This window comes from Eriocheir sinensis, chromosome 44, assembly GCF_024679095.1.
Source record: "Eriocheir sinensis breed Jianghai 21 chromosome 44, ASM2467909v1, whole genome shotgun sequence".
NCBI lineage: Eukaryota > Metazoa > Arthropoda > Malacostraca > Decapoda > Varunidae > Eriocheir > Eriocheir sinensis.
Genome location: NC_066552.1, coordinates 7,582,233 through 7,610,004, shown reverse-complemented (window position 1 = coordinate 7,610,004; position 27,772 = coordinate 7,582,233). Strand labels below are relative to the sequence as shown.

The 27,772-nt window shown below is 38.5% G+C and overlaps 1 protein-coding gene across 4 annotated transcripts; it reads right to left on the bottom strand.

Annotated features, from left to right (window-relative positions):
* LOC126980386 (cationic amino acid transporter 2-like) lies at window positions 1–27,688 on the bottom strand. 4 transcript variants are annotated; one of them, XM_050830260.1, is made up of 15 exons: window positions 27,390–27,688; window positions 14,881–15,139; window positions 14,264–14,392; window positions 13,668–13,841; window positions 13,051–13,155; window positions 12,444–12,632; window positions 12,163–12,287; window positions 11,506–11,609; window positions 10,860–10,999; window positions 10,308–10,410; window positions 9,290–9,346; window positions 8,783–8,955; window positions 7,947–8,113; window positions 7,398–7,506; window positions 1–2,663 (listed from the first exon to the last, which is right to left on the bottom strand). In XM_050830260.1, exons 2-15 carry the CDS (start codon window positions 15,098–15,100, stop codon window positions 2,500–2,502), a joined length of 1,959 nt encoding a protein of 652 aa, XP_050686217.1. In that variant the 5' UTR covers window positions 15,101–15,139; window positions 27,390–27,688; the 3' UTR covers window positions 1–2,499. The 4 variants fall into 4 exon arrangements, with proteins under 4 accessions (XP_050686217.1, XP_050686214.1, XP_050686215.1 ...); XM_050830257.1 differs by lacking the exon at window positions 1–2,663 and adding an exon at window positions 3,408–6,339; XM_050830258.1 differs by lacking the exons at window positions 1–2,663; window positions 27,390–27,688 and adding exons at window positions 3,408–6,339; window positions 17,468–17,539.
* Between the last annotated feature and the right edge of the window lie 84 nt (window positions 27,689–27,772).

The following is a 27,772-nucleotide window of genomic DNA, read 5'->3' as shown; positions in this document are numbered from 1 at the left end:
TCACGCACAAAATAATAATTATTAATGATGTGGTAATTCATCATACATATAAAGAGATATTTCCATTACATAGTAAAAGGCAGTCGATCTAATATAAAAATAGCTTTAATTTTTTGAAAATAGCTATGCCTTTCTGCAATGACATTCTGCTGTAATGTCGCTATGAATGATAAAAGGAACACAAAATGATAGACATGATTATAAAATATAAATATATATACCATTATTAAACAATTCATTACAATAATTCAACTAATATTCTCAAGACAAATTTGTGCTTCATACATAACAGAGCCTGAGGCAGCACAGCCCAGCACTGTCCTGTGATTAGAGGAAAGGTTTGTGCATGTGGAATGTGTTGAGTTACAAAGCCGAGTGTTTTGGAACAAGACATGAGGCGTGGAGGAATCTATAAGAGGTGCCACTAAACTTTTTGTGTGGCTCACCTAGGTAAATACTGTGGCTGCAGATTCCTAATCCTGACAGCTGCAGCTTTCATCCCTCCTACTGCTCATCCTGCAGACAAATCCTACTGCTCCCTTCACCCTCCTAGTCATATATCCATCCTGAGAAATTTTTCAGCGATTAAGACAGGTGTATGTACTTCAGATTACCGAAATGTGGTTCTTTGCTCTATGGCCAAATATAAAACTAATGAAGGACTAAAAATACTATGACAGTGGAATGTATAAGTAACATAATTAATGTAAAGCTGTAATGTCTTCATAAAAGTAAAAAGTATAACACCACCAGAAAGATATATGTTTGAATTATTACCAACAAATACATTAAACTACTCACACGAGGCAACAAATTGAGTATAACACAAGGAAGAGTCAATTAAACTCCATAATAAAAAAAAATTATCAATATCCTTTTTCTAATGCAACTACCATCTAGTCATTCCCAGCAACACCTACACATCATTACTCACAGCCCGTGAACATCACCCAGCACACCGGCTGCCAACCTTCTCTCATGAACACCACAGAAGCACCAGGGAGACCTCTGTGTGGAAGCAGGTCCCCCTCTCTTCACTACCTTCCCAGGATTTATGGCAGCACAGGTGATACAAGTGTCATTAACAGGTAAACAGGTAACTCATTATAGAACAAGAATGTAATAAGAACTTATGAATTCAACAAACATGTACAATATATTTCTCTATAAAAATAGGAATATATAAATCATATCATTACCAAATTAGTTAACAAAATCCTTAACAACTCATAAATAAGAATTCTTGAGACTTAAATTGACCCATGTAGTTACATAAATCACTCCTGAACATACAGAGACTGACTGTGACTACGCAAGCATCCACAGCACCCCACACAACACAGACAGCCTTGCACTAAGTATATAAAGCAATCAGTTCCCTGCCTCTCCAATTAAGAACTGCATGAAACACTAGAACAGGATGATGGTGGTATTTTGCCCACTTCATAACCCTACAACACTTACCATGTAGAGATTTGATGTAAAAATCTTTCATTCAAAATTCTAAATGACCATTTTAGTAATGAAAAATTATATGAGTATTTTTTTGTGGACCCCTCCCCCTGCCATGTTTGTTTGTCATGAGGCTCCTCTAAGCCTATTCCCATTAGACACAGTGAGGCCTCAACACAGACAAACTGCAAGTAACATCAACTTTATCTTTTAGGACAATCACTTCATCTTACTTTCTGCAATGATAAGGACATGGCTTCACCTACGTATATTGTCACAGACACTTATCACGGCATTAAATATTTTGGTATCTTTGAGCCAAACTCTTCATTGCATGCTGTCCTGAATTCAGGCAGTATGAGAGTATGCCTCTACTCTGTTAATGTCATGTGTAAACAGCTTGTAGGTTTTCTTTGACTAAACTGCTTTTTCTCTTCTTCCTGCTGCACCCAAGCTTCTTCACTGCACCCTTGATCTTTTCTTAACCCTTTTTGACTCTTAAGATATTACAAACTGTACTCCTCTGGTAGTAAAGGAGCTGTTTCTGTCTCCACAGTCTTATTGGCCTAATATTATCTTATTGTTTTTCCTTGACTGCAAGTTCTCCAACAGTACAAAAGAATGAAGATAATGTATAAAGAAGCCACACAAGTATTAGTAAATAATGGATGTTTATACAAAAGAGAACATGGAGTAGCAGACATCAAGGGAAGGTGATGAAAGAATCACCCAAGCTAGGTGGCTGAGACCATGTAGTTCTGCTTGGGTTACAAAAGCACTACTTTTCTCTCAAAGAAGCTGCCAGGACTGAACTTGAAAGCTTCCAGTCATGAGCTGAGCACCATACCCATGGAGCCACCTGGCCCCCAGTAAAGGAAGGACACACCAACTGCAACATGAGGTAGCACATGACACTAGTGGGCAAGTAGTGGCCTGGCATGTTGTTGGTTTGGTGGTTGTTGCATTGCTGCTTTTAATTGAACTTGGTTTGTTCCATGTTATTAGCGCTAAGAAGGCTTACCTATTTCGTTGCTAATACGTGTGTAACTAATCTGAATTAAGTTGAGAGTATAATATTTCCTCCTCTGAGTCAGAGTCAAAGATGGTCCCAATGTTCTCCACCAGGGGGTTGGAGGCTGGGGGCTTCTTGCCCTGCATTTGGTACTCAATGGAGCTATTGCCGACACCATATCCAAAATACATAACAAATCCTGGAAAAAGAGAATATGTTCACTAACGTATTTCCTGCCGACTAATCTATACCTATTACACAATACAGTTATCCAATTATCAAATACAAAATTCAAATTATAAACTTCTCAGTATTATCAACAAATGCAATGACAGGCTTACCATTTGTGTTTCTCCCCAAGCCCCAAGGAGTGAGCAAGGAGTGAGCAAAGTGAGTGTAGCAGAGGAAGCTGTGAGGTAAGGGGACAGGCAACATGCTTAACATAAGGGCATGCATGAGGGCTTCCTCAAGTGGCCAACAGGTGTACCTTAACTAGCCTTCAGGTAACAATGATTTCCAAAATAAGCACTAGTATAAAAGGGACACAAAAGGAGCAGTTTTGGTACATATTGGATTAAAGGAATTTTAAATGACCTCAAAACATATATTAATACGGTCATTCCCCAACATTCACACACTCACAAATTAATGAGGTACCTCAAGAATATTATTAGCATGCAATGTGAGAGTTTATGGGATACAGTACAGTGTTCTAAACTTACATAATGACTAGCATTTTATGCTGTGTGGTTTCAGTCACTGGAAATGAGTTTTAGGGCTTTTCTGGGGTAAGTTATGATTATAGTTTCACTAAAGAGGGAACACACTGATTAACTGCAGCTTTCAAGGGGATTTCTACTCTTAAACCCCAGCAAGTGTCAGATGACTGTATTATTTTGGTGTTTTGTGATGAAGCAAGAAAATAAGGCTGAAATAGCAAGAGCATGGTTTTCTTTTATTTTCCGAAATGGTTGTTAGAGTCCACGGTGCACACAACTGGTGCCGCCAACATTTCCCAGTCACTCCAACACTTGTGACGCGTTTCATGCAGCATACAGTGCAGTATACCCTCACTTGAAAATTAAGCCTATTTATACCTGAGGCTATTTCACAAAATTTATAAATATTCTATACAAATATTATGTATACATAATATTACAATGAATAAAATATGTAGACATTGCACATAAAAACAATCTTTAATAATTACTAGTAATTAAAACATATATACACAAGTTTTGCAAATCACAATGGCAATTACTTTCTGGACATTTGACACTTTATCCATCTAATCCTCAAGAGCAGACTCAAAAATCTTCATGTCAATAACCAGACAGAAGATCAAGATTAGGAATACATCGTGCAATACATTGTGACATGGTTTCTTGACTTGACAAGTGTCTGCGTGCCTCGTCCTGGACAAGGAAAACCGTGATACAATGATATGAACATTTCCCATTCCCTGTCTTTGTTAGGTGTATAAAGGCACCAAAATTCATTATAGTGTGAAAATTTAATGAACACTGAAATTAAATGATCCGTTTGTTATGTAATTTTCTAAAATATCACAACTCAATATTTGATCTTAAATCTCATTCTTTGCACAAAAAAACACAAATCAGCTGCCCAGTGCTGCCCTTACCACCAAATACTTCCAAACCACACTTTTGTGGCTGCAGAGAGAACAAAACATTAGGTTTCAAGCAAAAATCAAAAATCGTGGAAATATCATGATTTCTTCCAGAATCAAAGCACAGCCATCTTAACTTTTATTTTTGGCATGTAGTATAAATGTATGGAGTTACCTTGAATATGTTTATACAGTACTAAATGTATGTGGGAGAAATTTTGCTCAATATTACAAACTGAAATAAAATATGGATAATGGAAACATAAGAAATTTACCTGTGTGTGAGATGATCAATGAACACACACAAACCAAATTATAACTGGTTTTAAAAATATCACAAGTGAAGAAAACTATCCTATTCAAGCTAAAAATATGGGTGTGTGTGGTGAATAAAAAGCAAGGGCAGTGAGTAAGGTTTTCTGGGCCACCAGATACTGGGCTGCCTGGGACCTCCTCATGCACCTCTAACTTAGTCTGAGATATCTGCATTCCCTATATCTTGCTCACTCTTAGCCTACATCTGGAACCCAGCTGGGTAGCTGACATGAACTGGAATATGAAATGATAAGATTGTGTCCTTATTATTTGCCACTACCAACCACGTCACTCCAGTTCTGTATTATACTTAATGGAAGCTTCTCTCTGGATGCCCTCTGTTGAGGCAGAGGTATGACCCTTAATGCACAAGCAGCTTTCTTGAGCTGCAGTGAGGAGCTCATCAACGGAAAATTTGCCCTCTTCTTCCATATTGGTTATTTGTTTCCTTCTTTGTTTTGAGTGTCTGTCTTTGGTGAGTGTATGTCAGATACATCTGATTTAGTGGCTTCTTCTGGTGACGGGTTAATTTCTGTCTTGTCTATGTCATTTGCATATATCTTACTCTCACCACGTTCCCTGATAGGGTCCAACTCCCTTCTGGGAGACAGGAACTCAACATCATCACCTGGTTCAGGGGAAAGGCTGTCGAGAGAGTCAACACTCCCAACTGTGAACAATATCTTGTCCTCATCCCTCTTGTATTTGTTAAGCACATCCACAGCCTTAGACAGGTTTTCCTGGGAGAGGGTCGACTCCTTAGTGGAGGGTGAGGCTGGGATGCTGCTTGCAGTAGAATCCATTCCTGGCTCCTTGACAGGAATGACCACAAAACTGGCTACACGCTTGGCAAAGGGACTGTCAGGAGAGGAAGGAGGAATGTCATCAAAGCTGGACATGCGGCGGAGCACCTTCACCGGATGTCTTCTTCCTACTGGGGTTGTGGGGACACTGCGAATGTGGGTGTTTTCTGACACTGAGCGGGCAAGGGTGGGAGGGGGATGTGATGAGGAGGCAGGAGAAGAGGGTGGTGGAGAGGGTGGTGGGGACTGAGGTGGTGAAAATTCTGGTGATGAGTAGAAAGCTCGAGGTATACCTGAAGATTCCTCATTACTATTTTGAGGGTTGGCAGAGGAGAGATCCAGGGGTGGAGGCTTGACATGTTTATCTTTCCCGTTGGTGTCTTTGTCTTTGATGCTGTCTTCCTTTTCTTTATCTTCAGTTTTACTGTCTGGTTTCTCATCATCTAATTTTTCAACATCCATTTTTTTATCCTCTTCTTTGGTGTTTTCCTCAGTCTTCCCAGAGTCAGTTGAGTCAAATGGGGCAGATGTTTCAGCTGGCAGTTGTGGGCTGCCTATAATGATGGGCTGCAGGGCTTTATCAGCACCATCCTGTGACACTTCATTAACAACACTCAACTCAGGACTACCACTTCCTCTCATCTTTTCCTCCTCCTTCTCCATATTACCTGAGTTCCCTTCATCTTTCTTTTTAATTTTGTCATCGCCATCTTCGCTGTCTGTATCCTTCCCTTTGTCTGTATCATCCTCAGTATTCTTCTCTTTGTCATCTTCACCCGTCATGAGCGATGCAACGATAGCTGCAGCACTCACAGGATAGATGGGGCCATCAAGATCATTTCCACTTGTCTTGCTACTCTGAGAGCCAACACTGCTGTCCCCTTGTGTCTCTGCTGCAGCAAGTGGGGAGGGGGGCGGAGGGGTCTTCTGTTTCTTGGGTTTAACGACTGGCGTGTTGGGTTCAGAACTGAGAGGTGTGGCAGGCTGGATCTCAATGGTAGGGATGACCAGCTGCTGCTTGTTGAGGTTGTCACTAAGGTAGCCAAGGTTTTCATGGCCTTGATTGGCATTCCCTCCCTTATTCAAAGAGCTGTTCATCAAGCCATAGGCAAAATAGTCAAGGAAGCCTACAAACAAGGGGAAGGAAATTAAGGTTAGTGACAAGAAGCTGCAATGGATACCTAAAAGAGATGTTAGTACAGGCATTAGCAGGGATGGTATAACAGGTGAGTGGTCAGGCTACACATCACTAATTGATATCAGGTTATTGTGCTGGGTGACTGTTACACTGCAACACAGTGCTCAGAGACAACTATCTGCAGGTGAGACAATATGGGCAACACAAGCTTAACCCGGTAGCAGCGGGGATCATGTTTCTCAATGGTCCCTCCAACCAAGAAAAATGAGAAAAATCACCCTTCACACAAACCATTTTATAATATACATCAAAGCATTTGCGATCAGATTATGTATCATCTATTTTTGGGGGTAAATATTATGGCACAAATTTGGCCCGTTGCTGCTACACAGTGAAGCCACAAATTTGGCCCGTCGCTGCTACCAGGTTAATAATGTTTGTGCCTTGCAACTCTCACATTTAGAATTTTTTTTTTTTCTTTTTTTTTTTTCAGATTCAACATGTGCTCAAAAACAACACTGTCCTTTCCATACAAATTTTGACTGACTCTAGTCTTTGTCAAAATTGGTTGAATGGTTCACATACATGCAGGTGCAAAAATGTGCATGCAAACAAATACAACTCTTCACATGCAGAGGCCTCAGCCTGACACACACATGCAAACATTCTGCCACTGATGTCATTGATTAATTTGTTAGAAGTCACTAAGTTAGTATCTACAATAATCATTTGAAAGAATTATAGCGTTCAACAACCCAACTTTTTGCCTTTGATTCAGTGCAGATTGGGCTCACGTATATGAAAATTGCAGTAAAACAATAATTAAATTCATTAACAAACACACATGTAAAAAAAGAATTTATATTTTTCATGGTCATTTTTATGTGCCTGCTTGCAAGCTAGTACACGTATATATTTCTGAACATGGCTCCACGATTTTTCCTCAAGGAAAGTTGTCGAACGCTCTAATTACTATACAAGTGTGTGAGTATTTGAATGAGTGGAATAAAGTGAAAACAAAAAACATGAGCTTCCAGGAACACTCACCAATGGCCATCCACACTGCAAAACGTATCCAGGTGTCCACCTTCAGGTTGCACATCAGGTACAGGTTGATGAAGGTGCTGAAGGCCGGCAACCATGGCACCAGCGGAACCTGTCAAGGGCACCAGTGTTAGCTTCTAGTGATGGTGGTGGTTGTTTATAAATGCCCTGGTTTCTTATGGTGGCTTAACCACTTGACTGCGTATTTCCTACAAGAAGACATTACCAAGCAACAGGAATGGAACAAAAAGTGGCTGCTACAATTCAATGAAGAAAATTGTAATCATGCACCTTGGAAGGGGATATCCAGCATACCAATACCACATGGAAAACACTTCACAATCCACCACAGAGGCAGAGAAAGACCTAGGAGTATATGTTACCAGGCTACCAGTGAAAGCCAAATCCGTACCAATCGCATCAGCCGGGTTAATGACAAGATGCCACCAGGAGAACAAGTCTTACGCATGCAAGTATGTTTAACACCTTTCAGAACGAGTAGATATACCTAGACAAATATACAAGCCCTACACACAAGAAAAATTATTCTACCTTGAATGAGAGCTGTTTTTGAGACTGAGGCTGTAGGGCAATGATTAAGACATTGAGTATGTTCAGGGCACCAACGATGACAATGGCAGCAATGGCCCAACCATTCCCTTCAGCCAGTTTGCTCCCCAGGGTCACCAGCAGCACGTCAAACACCAGCATCAGCGCACCTGACCAAGAGCACAGGGAAGGTATTGTTAGTAAATGATGGATAGAGAAATACTAGGATACAACTTTATGCCTTTTTTTTTAATAATCATATTACTTTCATTGTATTTTACTTTTGTATATGTGTTACGTTTAAATACATGATTATCTACAACGTCAACAGGCTCTAACACAATACATTTCAAAAGTAACTAAATAAACACTGTGACATCATACCACAATTACAGTGACGAAACATGTCAACCTCTCAAAATCTCCGACAATGGTACCTCCCTTTTAATCTTCTTTTCTTTTTTTTTACTGGTACTTTACTGGTCATTGCTCTTCTACATTTACTACCTGCATCCCCCCACCCCCCTCAAAGCCTCTCTGCACCAGACCTACTCTGGCTCATGCTCTCCAGTTATTTAATACAAAAGTGAGCCAGTTTTCACTCTCACATCTCACTGGTAAACACTAGAACAGCCTTTCTTCTACTGTATTTCCTCCTTCGTGTCAAAATACCTAAAAATAAGTTCCATAATCTCTTTTTGGAAATTTTTCTATTCTCTTTCCATGAGTAATATGTTTGTGATAATTTTAAGTAAAATATTTGAGTTTTAGCCTGCCTCCTTACCCAAGAAGAAACAATTAATCAACAAACAAAACAATCCATCTCGCTCATGACTCACAGAAGCTGAGGATGGCATAGGTGACGAGTGAAGCAGTGAGGTCGGTGGGTTTGCTGAGTCTCTTGGTGTTGAAGAACTGGTTAACATACTCTGAGGCACTGTGGGAGGATTCACCTGTCAAAGTAGACATTATCTTGCCTCCTGCCTCCTCCTCGTCGTCATCCACTCTGTACCTGATGGGGTGAAGGGACAACATGAGGGAGGGCTGAAGAAGATTTACAGAAGGTTGGAAGTATGTAAAAAATAACTACAATAGGGGAAGATGGAAGTGGAGAAGGAAAAACAGGAAAAGCAGAAAAAGGAAAGGAAGGAGAAAGAGACAGAGAAGAACATGAAGGAAGATGAGAAAGAGGAAAAGGAATAGAAGAAGTAGGAGGAGGAGGGAATAAAGATTGATTCAGGACTACATTTTATTACTTGCAGAACTTCAAACATTAGTCTCATCTACTTCACTTATCACACAAACATTTACCCTCCACAACCCAAAGGGACTGACAAGGTACTCACGAGGAAGACAGCAGCGTGTACTCCGACTTGTCATCATTAAACTCATTGTCTGTGTACCTGAAAAAAGCAACACGACATATGCTGAAGCCCACATGGATGAATTACGGGACAATACAACCACACGGGCAAACTTGGATACAAAATGATAGACTTGTACACCCACAGACTCATAGTATACACAGAGCCAAAGAATAGCAGAGTTTGGCCACCTTCATCGCAGGTGCTACATTGTTACCAAAGGAGACGCTTAACCCAGTAGCAGCGACGGGCCAAAGTTGTGGCTTAACCGTGTAGCAGCGACAGGCCAAATTTGTGCCATGATTTAAACCCCAAAAAATAGATGATACATAATCTGATCACAAATGCTTTGATATTTATTATGAAATGGTTTGTGTGAGGGATGATTTTTTCTCATTTTTCTCGCTTGGGGGGCCATTAAGAAACATGATCCCCGCTGCTACCGGGTTAAAATTCAAACTGATGCCGATACAATACTGTTTTTTGTGCTCTAGGTTTGTCAAGATCTTAACCCGGTAGCAGCGGGGATCATGTTTCTTAATGGTCCCTCCAAGCGAAAAAAATGAGAAAAAATCACCCCCCACACAAACCATATAATATATATCAAAGCATTTGTGATCAGATTATGTATCATCTATTTTTTGGGGGTTATATTATGGCACAAATTTGGCCCGTCGCTGCTACATGGTAAAGCCACAAATTTGGCCCGTCGCTGCTACCGGGTTAAGGATGCAGGAAGAACATAAACACTATTCCACAAGCATCAATATCGCCCAGCTCTTTTGATGACAACATAGCACCTGCAATGAAGTTGACCAAACTCTCCTAAATTTATGGCTTTGAGTATAAACAGATATGCACTTAACCAACAAACACAGGTATGAACTTAACCCATATTCATAGGATCCCGAGAACAACAGCAGCACTCACAAAGATGTACTCAACTACCCCCACAGATCCACACTCACACCCACTCATGACCCCACCCACACCTACTCACCTGAGGAGCATGACACACACTGCCACAATGGTGTATGCCATCAGCGTTCCAATACTCATCATGTTCACCAAGGCATCCAGGTTGAAGAGCATTGCCATTAAACCTGAAGGAGAAACCATGGAAGGTCAAAAAGAAAATACTGATCATGGTGCAAGCAAACCGATGTGTCTAGAAGTAGGAAGTTGAAAGTTGGGATTGAGTCTTAATTCACTACACCAAATTGTTTTCATTGGAAGTTTTCAAAACCCTGAGTGACAGCAATTAAATACGAGAACAAAATTCCTGCACTGAATCTACACTCTATGATTTATGTAAATGGCAACAGTTTGTAGAAATAATATTTTTTTACGGCAAAAAGAGACAGTTTAAGGGCAAAAAATAGATAGAAAATGCCACAAATCACTGCTCTTCACACTGAGGACAAAAAGTCTCAAACTCAGGGTGGTATACAAAACTAAATCAGAAAGAATACAAATATCCAAGTCTCTTTCTTGTCTGGAGGGAAGATAATCACAACAAAAAGAAAACCAGTCACATGCTGTTGACACTCACCAGCAAACAAGCCAGAGAGTGCGGTGGCCAGGGTGGGCGTCTGGAACTTCTTGCTGATGCTGGACAGAGAGCGGAACACCAGACCATCACTGGCCATTGCATAAATAACCCGAGGCAGAGGGAACATGGCCCCAAAGAGACTGTAAGGTGGAAAAAAGATATCATGAGTATCCAGTCATAACGTGTTGTTTCCCTTGTTCTTGATAGTTTTCTTATAAGCCCATTTTGTTCCTAGTTCATTAGTCAGTGGCATGATGATTCCTTTATATCTTTCCCAGGTGAACCCTAAGAATGTGATTAATAAAGCTGTTTTTAGTAATTTAACAACAGAATGATGAGTTTATAAAAGACTTCTGATGTCAAGAGGACAGTAAATAATAGTAACAGTTATTTATGGCCAGCCATATCTCAGATACTTGCAAGACCCTCACTTTAATATTATTACCCACCATGCAAACTGAAGACATAAAAACATAAGCAGGATGATGTTTAGGATAAAGAGAAACTCTTGTAAAAGCTCACCATTCACTAATTCAAATGTAATCAGTGTTATTTTGGAATTCACATAACTTGCAGCATTCTAACTCATCCAAGAAATCTATTTAGGAATTCAGTTAAGAATTGTGGCACAAAAGGGAATACTTACCTTGCAGAGAATCCAAACAGAGCACCAATACTAACAAACCACTTGGCAGCTGGCCAACCAATGTTCTCTTCATCAAAAAGAACAACCAAGGGAGCATCTTTATCCTGCAGGAGAGAAGCACATCTGTTAGAACAATGCACAAAAGCTGACAAACAAGCTGATAATGAGAGAAGATGCAAACGGTACAGACTCTGACTGTTGAATCAATTATCTAGGCTTTTAGTAAGTACCCATGAATTATTGGGCATACAACTACCATACAGAATTATATGCAGTCTTAATCCTGTAAGTATATTTTGATCCCCACTCATTTCATAAATTATCATTATGGTACTTTGGATATATTTTGCCAGACAGGCAGGATACATGATCTAAACTTTTACCTGTACTTGTTCTCTAACAAGTGAACAGAACTACATCATGAATGGTGCCACCCCTGACAAAACAGTTTTTCTCTGGCCAGATAATTGAACCCCAGACCTCCCAACCATGATTTGAGCATGATTATTAATAAAATACGATGCCACATAAACTGGAAATCATAATCAAATGCATCAAATGGCCTCAGATGTGATTATGATCATATCCGAGAGAACATTCACGGTAATGAGGTATGTCAAAATCCAGGAGCAGCAGCACTGGTGGCCACAGCCTCACCTGCAGGCAGTACGGGACAGCAAGTGTGATGACTGCCGATACACCAAAGTACGACAGGAAAATGATGAAGAGGGAGAGGCCGATGGAGATGGGTATGGTGCGGGATGGGTTCAGGGCTTCCTCACCTACAAGGGAACAACAAATCAACCATATCATTAAATAAAGCAGAGGCAAGGTCCTGTTATATATGCTCTTAAATAGGAGCAGGATGTGAAAGCCAAGGATGAATATAAGGGACTTGATGCCAAAGAGAGAGGAGATAAGGCTGACCCTTGACTCACCTGTAGTGGCTATAACATCAAAGCCGACAAAGCCAAAGAAGCAGGTGGCAGCGCCCTCCATAACTCCTTCAAAGCCAAAGGGCACAAAGCCTCCTGTTCCCCAGTCCTCATTTGCACCAGGGTCAGATGCAGTGACGTTGCACACTTCCTCAACCTCATCCTCGGGGATGCTCCAGTAGTAAGTGTTGGCTGAGATGCAAGGAAATGTCTAGATAATACAGGTTAATACATTCAACCGAGTATTTTTTTTTTTACATGCATGATGACATTCTCAGTGTGACAAATCACCAAATCGATCTGACTTCAATTTCTCTGTTCCCTGCTGCAAAAATTTTATCCAACACACCATCAATTAACCAATAGTCATATATTCAGTTATATATTCAGTAACAGTAACAAAATTAGACAAAATGACAATCTATCTGCAACAACTTTCAGCCAATATAAATGAAACTGATTTTATTATAATTATGTATTTCTGCTAATAGAACTCAAGCTACAAAATGATAAAACAAATCAAATTCATAACAAGCTGATGAGTCACCATATTCAAACAAGTTTTGGCAGCAACAAGTCATCCTGGAATGGTGACATTCAAGTGACTGACCTTGTGTTCCGGCAGCGATGATGACGAAGAGGATCACGATGATGTTGATGCCGGTGAATATGTTGTTCATGGTGGAAGACTCCTTCACCCCCAGCGCCAATGTCACTGCACGGGCACAGAGGGAGGAACTCAGACTCACCAGGATACCAAAACAGGTTAGCATTTTCATCATACACATCATAATTCCTTTCCTAAACAAAGCACAATCTAAGTAAATAAAATGGTTATAATTGAAGAATGATCTGATGATGCAAGTTTCAATAGCAGCTTTTGAATCAATGAAAGGAGCACAACTCTGACTGCGTCTACATTATATTTCCTCAACTTCAATGGGTAAATATAACCCCTCTTAATCAAACACCATATGTTTTAAGAATTTTTTGTAAGTTTCACTCTTTGTGTATTTTAACTTGTTCCATAATCCTTCATATGAGTTAAATGAATGGCTAAATGAATAACTAAGCAATTTCAGCAATTTTTTTTGTCCCCTATAAAGTTTTAAGGAGAATATTGAGCCTTAGTACCTAGGATGATAAGGATAACTCATGCCATTATTAAGTGAAACATTGAAATGTTCACTCTTGCTTCTGTACTCAAAAAGATATTCTGAGACACACCTGATAACACAAGTGCCAGACCAAATGACAAGAAGTCTGGATATGGGGAGAGAAAGCTGTCATAGTATTTATCCTCAGACACCAGCGGCATCGCATTGTAGAATGCATTTTCTATTGAGTCATTGGCCAGAGCATCAACATACTGACTGAAGCCTCTCGCCACACTCGCTGTCCCTATAGGGTGTGGTGGGAGGAGAAAAACAAATGTCACAACCTCATATGTAGAAAAGTTAGTTATCAAAATATCTATACATCATCCAACATGCATGTACATACATAATTCTGATTACATGAACAGATCAACAAGTATGACTTTATGGTTACAATCCATATGAAGTGTTATTGTTCTTGTTACACAAGGTTCCATTATCATTCAATCCCCATATATATTATCATTGGCCAACATAATAGATCACAGACTTCCTTCATCTCCTTCACTGACTGAAGGTGAATATGGTAACAACACTTAACTCTGAAATTCAATAAAATACATAGTGCTACAACCATAGTACAGTTTTTGTTGTTATTAAAGCAAAGAGGCAGCTTAAAAAAAAAAAAAAGCCTCATGGCACCCACCCCCTCACTCAATCACTCACCAATAACATACTCCAGGATCAAGTTCCATCCAACGATGAATGCCACAAACTCGCCGATGCAGACATATGTGTAGATGTATGCTGACCCAGCCTTTGGAACCCTTGCCCCAAATTCAGCATAACACAGTCCTGCCCAGAACACTCATTGTTAGTGGCCACACTGAACACACCACAACCATGCTATGCATGCAGTTGTTTAACATAAATATATGTACAACACTGTATGTATATATATATGTATGTATATATATATATATATATATATATATATATATATATATATATATATATATATATATATATAAATATATATAGATATATATATATATATATATATATATATGTATTTATATATATATATATATATATATATATATATATATATATATATATATATATATATATATATATATATATATATATATATATATATATATATATATATATATATATATATATATATATATATATATATATATATATATATATATATATATATATATTTATATATATATATATATATATATATATATATATATATATATATATTGATTTTATTTTAAGTTAACATGTATGACAACCCCTCCTAAACATTGTGTTAAAAGAACAATCATTACCAGCAAACAGGGAGGCAATGGCAGCAATGAGGAAAGATATGGTGACAGCCGGTCCACTGGTGCTGCGAGACACCTCACCCGCCAACACGTAGATGCCAACCCCAATGGTGGAGCCCACACCCAGCATGGTGAGGTCCAGGATGCCCAGTACTCGCCGTAGTTCAGAGTGGCCAAAATCCACCACTTTCCGCCGCGTGAGCTTCTCCACAATACCTGCCATCTTGCTGTTGTTGTAATAAAGCCTATTCTAAGGTGTAACCTGGAAAAAAATTATGATTGATTTAGATCTTTACTGTGGCATACTGTATTCTAAAATCTAATAGCAACCATATAGGAAATTCGTTAAAACATATTTATTCTGAACACAATATGAAAAAATGTGAACTTGTGAAGGCAGTGGCCGAGTGGTCAGTGCATGGATGTAGTGATCCCAAGGACCCAGGTTCAAGTTCTATCACGAGCCACTGTCAATTTTCACCGATTGCCGAGTGGTGGGTGATTACCTAAATCCTGCCAGATCTTCAATCAACCCTAACTTTAGCAAATTCCTTCAAGAGAAGCACTGGGAGACAGCATGGGCCAGGCAAATCATACATCACAGTAACCATTCAAAATTTTATTTTCTTATGCCACTAATGAGCTGGGGCCATCCACCAGGACTCTCAAGATACCCCACCAGCAGTATGGACACCACAAAAAGAAAAAAGAAAAAGAAAAGTAAAATAATTGTCAAAAGAATATAATATAGAAATTAAGTATTTTGTGACATAATAACTTAAGGGGGGCGACTACAGGGTATTTTTTGACAAATATATTTAAAATCGGACGAGTACATGTTTTTCACTCAGCGTGGCCGGGAAACCCTAAATTGCCATGTGGTGAGGTTTGTTTTCGTAAAATTAAAACCCCTCTCCCCTGGGGGGGCTTTTGTGTCATAGCCGGACATGCGCATCATAGGACGCGCATGTCAACATATGCGGAATCATTCGTATATACGTAAATCATTAGAATATTTTATTTCTCCGTAAATTTTGTCATCTGTCATCCTCTCTTCTTCGCGTGGAGAGGCAGGGGAGGAAGAGAGGCGCCAACGCGCCAGTGCCAAGCGAGACACAGACAGGAAGAGCACGTCGTACTTTTCTCTCCTCTCCGGCCAAAAAAAACGTCCTTACAAATGATGTACAAGCACAAGGCAACCAGAAAAAGAGTCACCAACATCAAGAGGGCTTATGGAGCAGCCAAGCCTCAGAAAACAAGCAAAAGAGTAGCGTAGAAGCAAGGCACTCCTGCGAATCCGAGGGACCAGATGCCTTATCATTTTCCAGTTAGTCAACAAGATATACACAATAATATGTGAAAATTTCATGCCAATTAAATAAATACAAATGGCAAGACAGGAATGAAATGGAAAGAAAATCTTTAGGAGCCAATACCTCGAAAATTAGTTTTTTAAACTTCAAATAATTTCACAAAATCGGTAAAAAGTCTGATCAACTTTTGTTAGGTATCAGTTAAAATTACAACTAGAGGGCAATTTTGGGGGGGAAAAGATTTTCAATAATGTCAAAAGAAAATGGGACGCAGAGTGGAGAAAATAATAAGTGACAAACTATTGTAATTTTTTTCTTTGAAGACAAAACAAAAAATCAAAAAGTTACTTCCAACAAAATGTAGATAGGTAAACAAAGTTTCTATTGTATTTTTTTTAAATCGATTAACTGAAAAATAAAGTCTGTGAAACAAAAAAAAAATAATACACTTTGTTTGAGTCTCTCCTAAACTTCACCCAAATTTAACAAAATTCACAGAATATCATACCTTTACAGTAACAAACAACATACTAAGATGTCAAAGCTATTGGACGTACCATATGCGCAGAAGGACTCCCCATAGTCACCCCCCTTAATGATACTATGTAACTGTAAGAGGTGCGTTCTTTTTTCTGCAGCATTATCAGCAGAAAACTCACAAAATCACTGGCTTCCTTTATCAGAGCACTTTAAAGATGCCTTCAGTCTGAGTACATTCCCTCACAGGTGATCTGTATGAACTTATACCTTTCTTGGAGATGTCTTCAAAGCCAGTGTTACAATGCATTTATCAAGGATGCTGTATCATCATTTCTGATGATGCAACAGTTACCTTCCATGACAATAAAATAAATTATATTAACAAAATATTTATAAATGCTTCATTATAGATAATGGTTTCAACTCCCCAAGCCATCAGTAATACAGTGTAGCAAATATGTATGTTGCTGTAACACGAAAAAAAAATAATAATAACAAACTCTGACATAACTTCAACTTTTTATCAATAAAAGTGAAGAATCATAACCATTGAATAGCAACACCACATAAATGCTACCTGTGTCTGGCTACGAGATTACCTACAAGGGATTACTTATACCGGACAGTCCACAGCACACAACAAGCCTTCAAAGAGATAAGCAGATGAAGTCCAAATCCTTGAATGCTCACATGTTCATCCCACAACTCTTTCCCTTCTAAACACAGCCGAGACTGTGACAAGATTGCACCATGCAGAGAATAAAGGTAAATAGAACTTGACAAGAGCACAGACACACCTTCCTTCCCTGGATGACCTGACAAGATAACTACAGAATACAAACAAAATTTTATAAAAATCATCAACACTTCTTAATCTCTGAACGGGGAAATATGATTAGACTCTTATCAAACCACTTCATACCTTCGGGCACCCCCAAGATTTTGATAAGGCACTGACCAACTGATTAGCATAAGAAGGTCAACACTACTATCATATAGGTACCACTAATAAATACACAGACCTGGACTCCTCCTCTACTCTGCTAAACCCACCTCTTGTTATGTTGCTTTGTAGTGAAAAGAAACTAAATCATCCTAAAGATCAGCAAAAAGAGACCACACAGCTGAATAGGTTACAAGATAGTTCTCTCCTCTCATCATCATCATCATCATCATCATCATCCCCCCTCTCTCTCTCTCTCTCTCTCTCTCTCTCTCTCTCTCTCTCTCTCTCTCTCTCCTTTCAAGAAAGGAGACAAAAAAGTACCAGGTAATTACAGGCCCATTAGTCTAACTTCGGTTGTAGGTAAGCTACTTGAGGGCATAATTAGAGACAAAATTGTGAGTTACCTTGAAAGCCACTCATTAATTGGGGACTCACAACATGGCTTCCGAAACAAAAGATCCTGCCTATCAAACCTATTAACCTTTTATAACGACCTCTTCACTGTTTATGACGTAACCAAATCACTGGACGTAGTCTATCTTGATTTCCAGAAAGCGTTTGATAAAGTCCCGCATCATAAATTACTTTACAAATTAAAGCAAATAGGTATTGACGGTCAAGTAAACCAATGGATCGCGAATTGGTTGAGCAACAGACAACAAAGAGTAGTGATTGACGGATTTAACTCAGAGTGGGCGCCTGTCACTAGTGGCGTCCCTCAGGGCTCGGTCCTTGGCCCAGTGCTCTTCATTATTTACATCAACGACGTGGATGTTGGACTCAATAACCGCATTAGTAAATTTGCAGACGACACAAAGATTGGTAACTCAGTTCTCACTGACGAAGACAGGCAAAGCCTCCAAGAGGATTTGCACAAAATTTCAGCTTGGTCGGATAGATGGGAGATGCCCTTTAACGTAGACAAGTGCCAGGTCCTTCAAGTTGGAACGAGGAATAAGAAGTTCGAATACGAAATGCGGCGTTAAACTCAAAAGCGTTCAATGCGTCAAAGACTTGGGGGTCAAAATCGCGTCAAACCTCAAATTCTCACAGCAATGCATCGATGCAGCAAATAAAGCGAACAGAATGTTGGGCTTCATTAAAAGAAACTTTGTATTCAAGAATAAAGATGTAATACTCCCGCTCTACAACAGTTTAGTCAGACCCCACTTGGAATATGCGGTACAGTTTTGGTCTCCCCACCATGCAAAGGACATTGCTAAATTAGAAGGTGTTCAGCGTCGGGCAACGAAAATGATCCCTTCCTTGCGCAATAAATCCTACGAAGAAAGGCTTTCTACCCTTAACATGTTCTCTCTTGAGAAACGTCGCCTCCGAGGAAAACTGATCGAATGTTTTAAAATACTTAATGGTTTCACGAATGTAGACAGATCAACATTGTTTATGATCGATGACACTTTTTGACGAGGAACAATGGCGTAAAACTCAGATGTAGACAAGTAAATTCAGACTGCACCAAATTTTTCTTCACCAACGCTAGAAAAGTGCGAGAATGGAATAAGCTTCCACCATCAGTGGTCCAGTGTAACACGATTGACTCCTTCAAAAATAAGCTCGACCGTCACTTCCTTCAGCTTAATATCAACTAGAGTAGAAATGCAACGTTTTGGAGTCTTCTGATTAATGTAAAATCACTTAGGTTTAAGGACAGACCACCAAGTCTGGACCATGGGGTCGGTGTGGTCTGATTTTCTATGTATATCTATGTATATCTATGTATATCTCTCTCTCTCTCTCTCTCTCTGCTCGCATCCTGACAGACATGAGCAAATTGTTCTGCCACGAAGTCACCCAAACCCAAGTCAATTAACTGGCTCTTTTCACGCCCTGCTTCTCACAGTACTATGTGTTTCTCAGTTTATCGTAACTTTATCTTTCAAGTCAGTCTATAAACTTTTCCCTCTTTATTGGACCGCATTGGCTATCCGGCGGCAACTTGGAGAAAGTACTGTTTTGACTTAACTCGGTTCCTCTTTTCTATTTCGGGAAAAATTAATACTGGCTGTCGTTTGGACCCAAATGTCCAAACGTGGTACCTGCTGGTAGAAAAAAAAATTGTATTTACCCTTTGCTGGTGGGGTTTTAAGGTTTGCGTCTGTGTGTGGTGTGTGTGACCACTGAGGGGCGAATGTGCCACGGGCCGCAGTCTCCTGAGCGGCCCAAACAGGCAAAACACAGCTTGGAAGGTTTTGTATTTTTTGGCCCAGGGCTTTATTTTGCTCTCTAGCAGCTTAAGAATGATTTAACTTGCTGTTAGATAATTGTTAGTTTAAGTACCTGTAGCTATTTTGACTTCTGGTCTTAAGATTAGTGATTTACAGATGCCCTCTCCAGCAAGAGGACATTTGTAAATCACTTATCTTAAGCCCAGAAGTCAAAATAGCTATATATATATATATATATATATATATATATATATATATATATATATATATATATATATATATATATATATATATATATATATATATATATATATATATATATATATATATATATATACAGTCACCGGTCTCACCCATCGCGGTTTCGCGTATTCGCGGTCAACTAATTAGTTTCGCGTATACGCGGATGCATTGACGCTAAATAGGAAGGCAGAGAGGAGGGAGGAGGCAGAGAGGAGGGGAAGGAGAGAGGAGGAAGGCAGAGAGGAGGGAGGAGGAGGCAGAGAGGAGGGGAAGGAGAGAGGAGGAGGCGGGGCAATGGCCGTTAAGGCGGTGTCACACTAGCACTTTTTCCGTCGATTAATGCCATTTCCGTCGATTTTTCATCGTTCCGCATGAACTTATCGCATGAATTTGTCAGACGATCAGGATCGTGTCCGCCTGCAAATTTCCGCCTTTGTTTACATTTCCAAGACCAAGACCGAGACTTTCCGCGTGGCTTCAACCTGTCTCAAACGCTCTCCTGCAGTGACAGCCTTCCTCATCCTGGTGTCACTTCTGGCAATGAGAGGTGTCACTAACTCCAGAAGTCTGTGGTACTGGCTCTTGTCCAACCTGATCCAATTCTTCAGAGTCTCATGATCCTCTAAACTCAGCTCTTTTAACAGCCTGTGGTACACTTTCTCTTTCCCGACGAGCCAACCATGAGCGCATCCATGCACGCTTTTTGGCTTGTTTAGCTCGTCTATGTCTCACAATACACAGTATTAGGTTAAGAGCAGCGTATCTTTGCTGCAGCGTGGACTCCATGTTTGTTTACATTCCCATGGTCTGTGCCGACGGAAAGTTTCAGACGAAACACCGTTTGTGTGACAGGCCACAGCCAAGATATCGACGATTTTCAGAAAACGACGGAAAAAGTTGACGGAAAAAGTGCTAGTGTGACACCGCCTTTAGGTTGCTCCTGAGTGACGTCACGGTTAGACTGTGACGTCAGCTCACTCAGGGACGACTGCTATTGGTCGAGATTTTCTCATAGCAACATTATCCTAAAAAAAAATCACGCGCCACACTGCAGTGTTGCCAGATTGGGCTACTTATCGCAAATTGGGCTACTTTTGGGAACGAAAAACATGTTTTATATGACGTGTCAGAGGTGACTTCAAATGCATATTTTCCCATAGGGTTATAGTCCCATATATATATATATATATATATATATATATATATATATATATATATATATATATATATATATATATATATATATATATATATATATATATATATATATATATATATATATATATATATATATATATATATATATATATATATATATATATATATATATATATATATATATATATATATATATATATATATATATATATATATATATATATATATATATATATATATATATATATATATATATATATATATATATCTTATTTAACAGCAACTTAAATCATTATTAACCCTTTCCATCTGTGACGCAGACATCGGCGTCACAGTATGGAAAGGGTCAAGAGGAAATGGAAAAGGATTAATCCTCTTCTAAACCTCTCAGTCCTCCTCTAAATTCCTCTTAATCCTCTTCCATTTTCTCTTAAGAGGTTTAGAAGAGGATTAAGAGGAAAAGGAAGAGGATTAAGAGGTTTAGAAGAGGACTAACCCTTTCCATATGGTGATGCCGTCAGACGCCGACGTCGCCGTCGCCGGAGTGAATGGGTAAAGCTGCTGGAGAGCAAAATAAAGTCTTGGGTGAAAAAATAACTTATTTAGCAAGTCCCATAATTCTCCATATAGGCTTCAACTTTCTACTGCCTCCACACCTCTCCACCTTATCTGTCCCCTAGTATTAAATTCCATGAACCCTTTTCCCTTGCCCTTATAGCACCTCTTCAAAGCAATTTTCTTTTACTACATTTCAGTCCCTCCTTTCTTTCCATATACTTTATATATATATATATATATATATATATATATATATATATATATATATATATATATATATATATATATATATATATATATATATATATATATATATATATATATATATATATATATATATATATATATATATATATATATATATATATATATATATATATATATATATATATATATATATATATATATATATATATATATATATATATATATATATATATATATATATATATATATATATATATATATATATATATATATATATATATATATATATACTATATACTATATATATGCTATATACTATATATATATATATGGTGAATAGTGTTCAATTCAACTGATGCAAATTTATCATCCAGTGAAGCAATTACTTGCATCAGTCATTTCTCAAAGTAACAAGTCATTTCACTTCACTTATCACTTCAGTGGATACAATGCCAACCTCAAAGAACCACAGATTTATCTCCTGATTAAACAATACTATCACACACACACCCCTCCTGATTTCATAATAAAACCACATACCTATCAAAATCTCTAATGTCTAAATAAGCCATACACATCAGCAGTGCATGTTTAAAGTCATGCTGTTAGACTAGATAAAACTATAAAGCATAATATGTTACATCATTCTCTTATCTTTGCTATGATAATGAAGAGAAAAAAAAAAGAGATATATGTGTATGTTTTTTAGCTTTGTGGCCTTCGGAGTGAGTCCTCCCTCTATCAGCCTATTTGCGCCTCATCCTCCCTGTCTAACTTGTGTTGACATTAACAGATCATTTAAATTTCATACCTTGAAACAATACTCTTTCTATATTAAAATTAATGGTGGTTTCAACTGGATCAGATACAGAGTAATAAGTGGTAGTACATAATTGAGTATTAGAAACAGTAATTGATGAGTATTTTTTTAGAGTACAGTAATATAAATATATACTGGATAACACTTATGATATTTGTCTACTGTAACAGTTGTAGAAAAAAGTTATAGATACCTACATCATAACATATTTTGCATCATCATCATCATCATCTCTCTCTCTCTCTCTCTCTCTCTCTCTCTCTCTCTCTCTCTCTCTCTCTCTCTCTCTCTCTCTCTCTCTCTCTCTCTCTCTCTCTCCAAACACTTGTATAAATATAACATGTGTGCCTCACAGCTCCCTTGGATCATGAAAATCATAGTTTTTTTTCTCTCTTTATTTTCTTCGGTCATTATGGTCTGTTCTTACATAATTTTTCTATAAAATTCTGCAATTTCAACTTATTTTTCATGGGATCACTCCTGCTTATTCATATATGAACACTGAATGCCTTGCCTCTTTCTATTGTATTATTTTATGTTTTCAATATGTAAAAACTCTATAATCTGTATTCATTAGGTAATTAACACATCTACCTTGCTCCTGAATGATATTTTCTTTTCATTTCTCTCTAATTTCTCTGTAGCAGTGGGCAGCCTTTACTACTCCAGAATACAATTATTTTTGATATTTCTAACTAAGTACCTTTACTGTTCAACCACCCAATACTTCTCAACTCAACCTGACAGCTATGTGAGTAAAGTCCTGACCAGATATCGTGTTGGGCAAGAAGCAGATATACCTCTAACTGTTATGTAACGGTGTAACCAATGTTTCCATATTTTCATTTTAGAACACTAAAACATTCTGACTAAAAGTGTTGGTTCACAGCAATAACAAAATTACAATTACAATATTACAAAATAATTACACTGGCCTACAAATTTTTACTTTTTTTCTGCCAACCCAAGTTTGAGACCTGTTCTAGAGAGGTAATCATATATGTTGATATTTATTTTGTCTATGTATTTAGACATTTATTTATCTATCTGGACATACGTAGATATATGAATATATTGTATCTGTTAAAAGCGATGGGTGCTCTACAGTATGATCCTCATGAATGGAGATTGAGTTCAAAGAAGAGTCTAAAATGTGCATTACTCCATACTGGAAACCTGTTAAATGCAATTCCTACTGGTCACTCTGTGCATTTAAGAGAGAATCATGAACACATTAAAACAAGTACAATGAACACAAATGGGTCATATGTGTGCATCTGAAAATGATTAACTTTTTACTTGGCCAACAAGGAGGGTATACAAAATATCCGTGTTTCCTGTGTTTATGGGACAGCCGAGCGAAAGACAAACATTGGGAACAAAAACTTTGGCCAGTTAAAAAAAGTTTGACTGTTGGGGAGGAGAATATCATGCACCAACCCCTTGCTGGGAGAGAGAAAATCATCTTTCCACCCCTTCATATCAAACTAAGACTAATGAAGCAGTTTGTCAAAGCTCTTAATGTGGAGAGTGACCGTTTCAAATTCATATGTACAACATATCCTGGCCTAAGTTATGATAAAATAAAGGCTGATGTTTTGGGGGGACAAAAATCAGAAAGTTAATGAAATGACAAAACTTCTTGAGCTCGATGACTGACATAGAAAAAAGACCATGGGATTTATTTGTGGCTGGTGAAAAGATTTTTGGGGAGCAAAAAGGCAGCAAACTACAAGGATTTGGTGGAGACATTGCTTGACAGCTATCATCTTTTAGGCTGCAACATGAGCATCAAGGCTCATTTCCTCAAGAGCCATCTCGAGGTAAATGTGACTCCTAGCTTAAACACTACAGGAATGCCTCTGATGGGAGAATGGGGGTAAACATGACCACTACAGACACTTGGCGGTGTAATTTTGACCTACAGGCAACAATCTAGTAGAACAAAGTAAACATAGCAAATGGTATTTTCCTTCAATTATAAATTTTTAGCAAAATATATGGTAATTCTCTATTCATATTCCTTGTACTTACATACTACAACACTTAATGGTATACATCCAGAGAGTTTTTAAAGACAAACTGATCCCTCTGGTTCATAACTGGCTGCTCAACCTTGTTAATTATGGATGGTTTGTCAACAAAACTAATGTCTGTGTGATTAGCAGTAAATTTGCGATTACCACTCCCAGCTATTACCCGATTACATTATTTTATAAAAAAAAAATTATAATTTTATAATTTCTGATACTCTCGCCCACGCAACCCTTTTATATATTTGCCTGGCATGCTTTAGGCAGTATGCTAACACTCACAGATCATGCAAATCTCATTCAGATCTCTTGAAATGGATATAAAACAAGCATTAAAGCCTATATTTGAACATTTTAACATGCAGGTATATTTTTAGAACATTTTTTCAAGGTGATCAACTTGACCCATGGTTTTGGACAACTTTTTCCCCGAACTTTGGATCCCTGCTGTACATTAATCATGAAAGATACATCATTTTAAGTGCCAAAAATGGAAATTTTGGCATTTTTTACACAATGGAAAGTCTTTAAGAATGGATTTTATCAAATACAATTTTCTGAAGTGGCATGATATAAAATTTTTATTTTTTTGTCAGTTTTTTAATGCACTTTTACTCATTATATATATTTGAGCCTCATGTGTAAAATTTGAACTCTGAACCTTTGGCATATTTTTTTCTCATTTTTCAATGTATTTTGAAAATGTTTTGCTTTATACTTAACACTTCAATTTTTCAAAATAACATTGTAAATAATTATTAAAAGCTCCCACCAACAACAACAAAAGTTTTGGTCAACTTTACACCACCAGTCAAATTAACCCCAGATGACAGTATATTTGAGAATTAACCAGATGTATTTAATTTAAGGTGATGTTATCTTATATTCCATTTATCATTTCAGATTCTGTTGACATTATATATAACTTATGGTTTTCAGATATAAGACTTGGTAAACTATCCTGACCAAGTAAATTATTCATACAGTACATCAAAAAATAGGGATGTACTATAGAATGAAAACCTGATGTGTTAGCCAAAAATGGATGCCAGAGTTGAAATCAGCACCTCAGAATTAGCTACAAACAACCACAAAATCTAAGTCAGCAAAAAGTGTGTTGACCAGTGTTATCATACCTATCATCTAGTACTCTAATGTGTTCAAGAAAGGGGCAGTCATGGTTTGGCACTTGGTCACTGAACTATCAATCAGTGTGGGGCCATTAGGGAGGACCATCATGGTAAGGGTATGGCCATTATGGTGTGGGGCCATCTTGACCTGACACCCCCTCATCGCCCAGTGTGCGAAAGGTGTACTTATGAAATTTTACCCTAGCATGGAGTGGTGCTCCCTAAGATTACCCAATCAAATCAATCACAAATTAAATGCTTACTAATCAGTATCACCATAACAGTAAAAACAGTTACTACCCCTTGCCACTTATTAATTTTTCATGTCAGTAATTTTTTACTTGTAGATTACCCATCATTTTGAGTTATAGTTGGTTATGTATATATAGTCTGTAGCAACCCTCCTTATTTCTGGACAAAATATGATACTTTTGGACACTTTACGGTTTCACCCAACCAATAATTTCCTCATGTGGTTCATGTTTTTCTGGTGATAAATGTAGTGAATTGCACGATTTTGTACCTCATTTCTGTCGCAAATGTCTACTTTTCGAGTTATGCCTCTTTTCAAGTTATGCCTATCCCCTGCAGATTTCTGGCAGCCCACATCGCATGCAGAATACATTAAAATTAACTTAACCAGACATTGCCCCCCTTGCCCCCCTTCTATTTTCCATGTCATTCATTACTGCACTGTATTCAGGGACCAAAAAATATTCCATAATGTAAGTATTAACTTTGCAAGAAGTGGCTACCCTTTCTTCAACATTAGTCCCCACTGGAGTGATTTGGGTGTTATTCTGTAAAAACGCCAAAATGTTACCGTTACCGTTGATGAGGTTTCAGGCCCTGTTCCACCGCTGATGCAGCGCTCTACGAGGGCCGTCAACAATTTCAACGTTAACCTCAATAATAGTCTTCGATGCACTTATTCTCAAACATCATAGAGAGTGAGTGAGTGTCATAATTTCTTTCACGAATAATATCACACATAACAATTAGTTCAGTGTTCATGTCTGCTGTTTTCATTATAGTATCACAATTAAATATTCAACAATTACTTCCAGCACACTGAACCTTCATCACACACAATTTATCTTTGAGTACTGACACTGATTAATAGCCGTGATCAGTTATGTTACAAATTCTCTCAATTTCAGTCTGGAGAACTACACAACACTGGCCATTCGCCGAGTGGTTGATTTCAGGCTCCTTGTATCTCACACAATGCCTGACCCTATGCCAAGCCTTACCCTTCCTTCACACTTGTTTTGGTGATGTTTTTACCTCTGCAATCTTGCCAATGGTTCTAGAGGTTCGAAGGTTAATAAAAAAAACTTATGACACCAGAGGACAGAAACAGCTGGTTAATTAAGAAGCAAGCAAGGCATGACCACAGTAATAAACCCAACCTTACAGTGAGCCATGGCGCCCTTACCTTCCAGAGGGTGCAGGGGCGCCTCACACGGCCCTGGAGACACCACACTATGCTCCCCTCATGGCCGGACAGTGGCTGCAACAGGTGGTCATGGCCGTGCTGGTTGCCCCCTCACACGTGCTCCTCCATGACACTATAACCACGTACAAATCACCCCGGTCCGTGCACTTACATATTATTCCCCTCTTCTCTTCCTCACCCCGCCACGTACGCGTCCTGTCACGTACTCACACCAGCACGCACTCGCTCATACCTCACACCTCCTCCCGGCTCCCGTCTGTCATGTTGCCGCGGGGTGTGGGGGGAGGGGAGGTGAGGAGCGGTGCGGGGCGGGGGAAGGGCGGGGGGTGATGAGGAGCGGAGCGGAGGGGGGGGGGTGATGA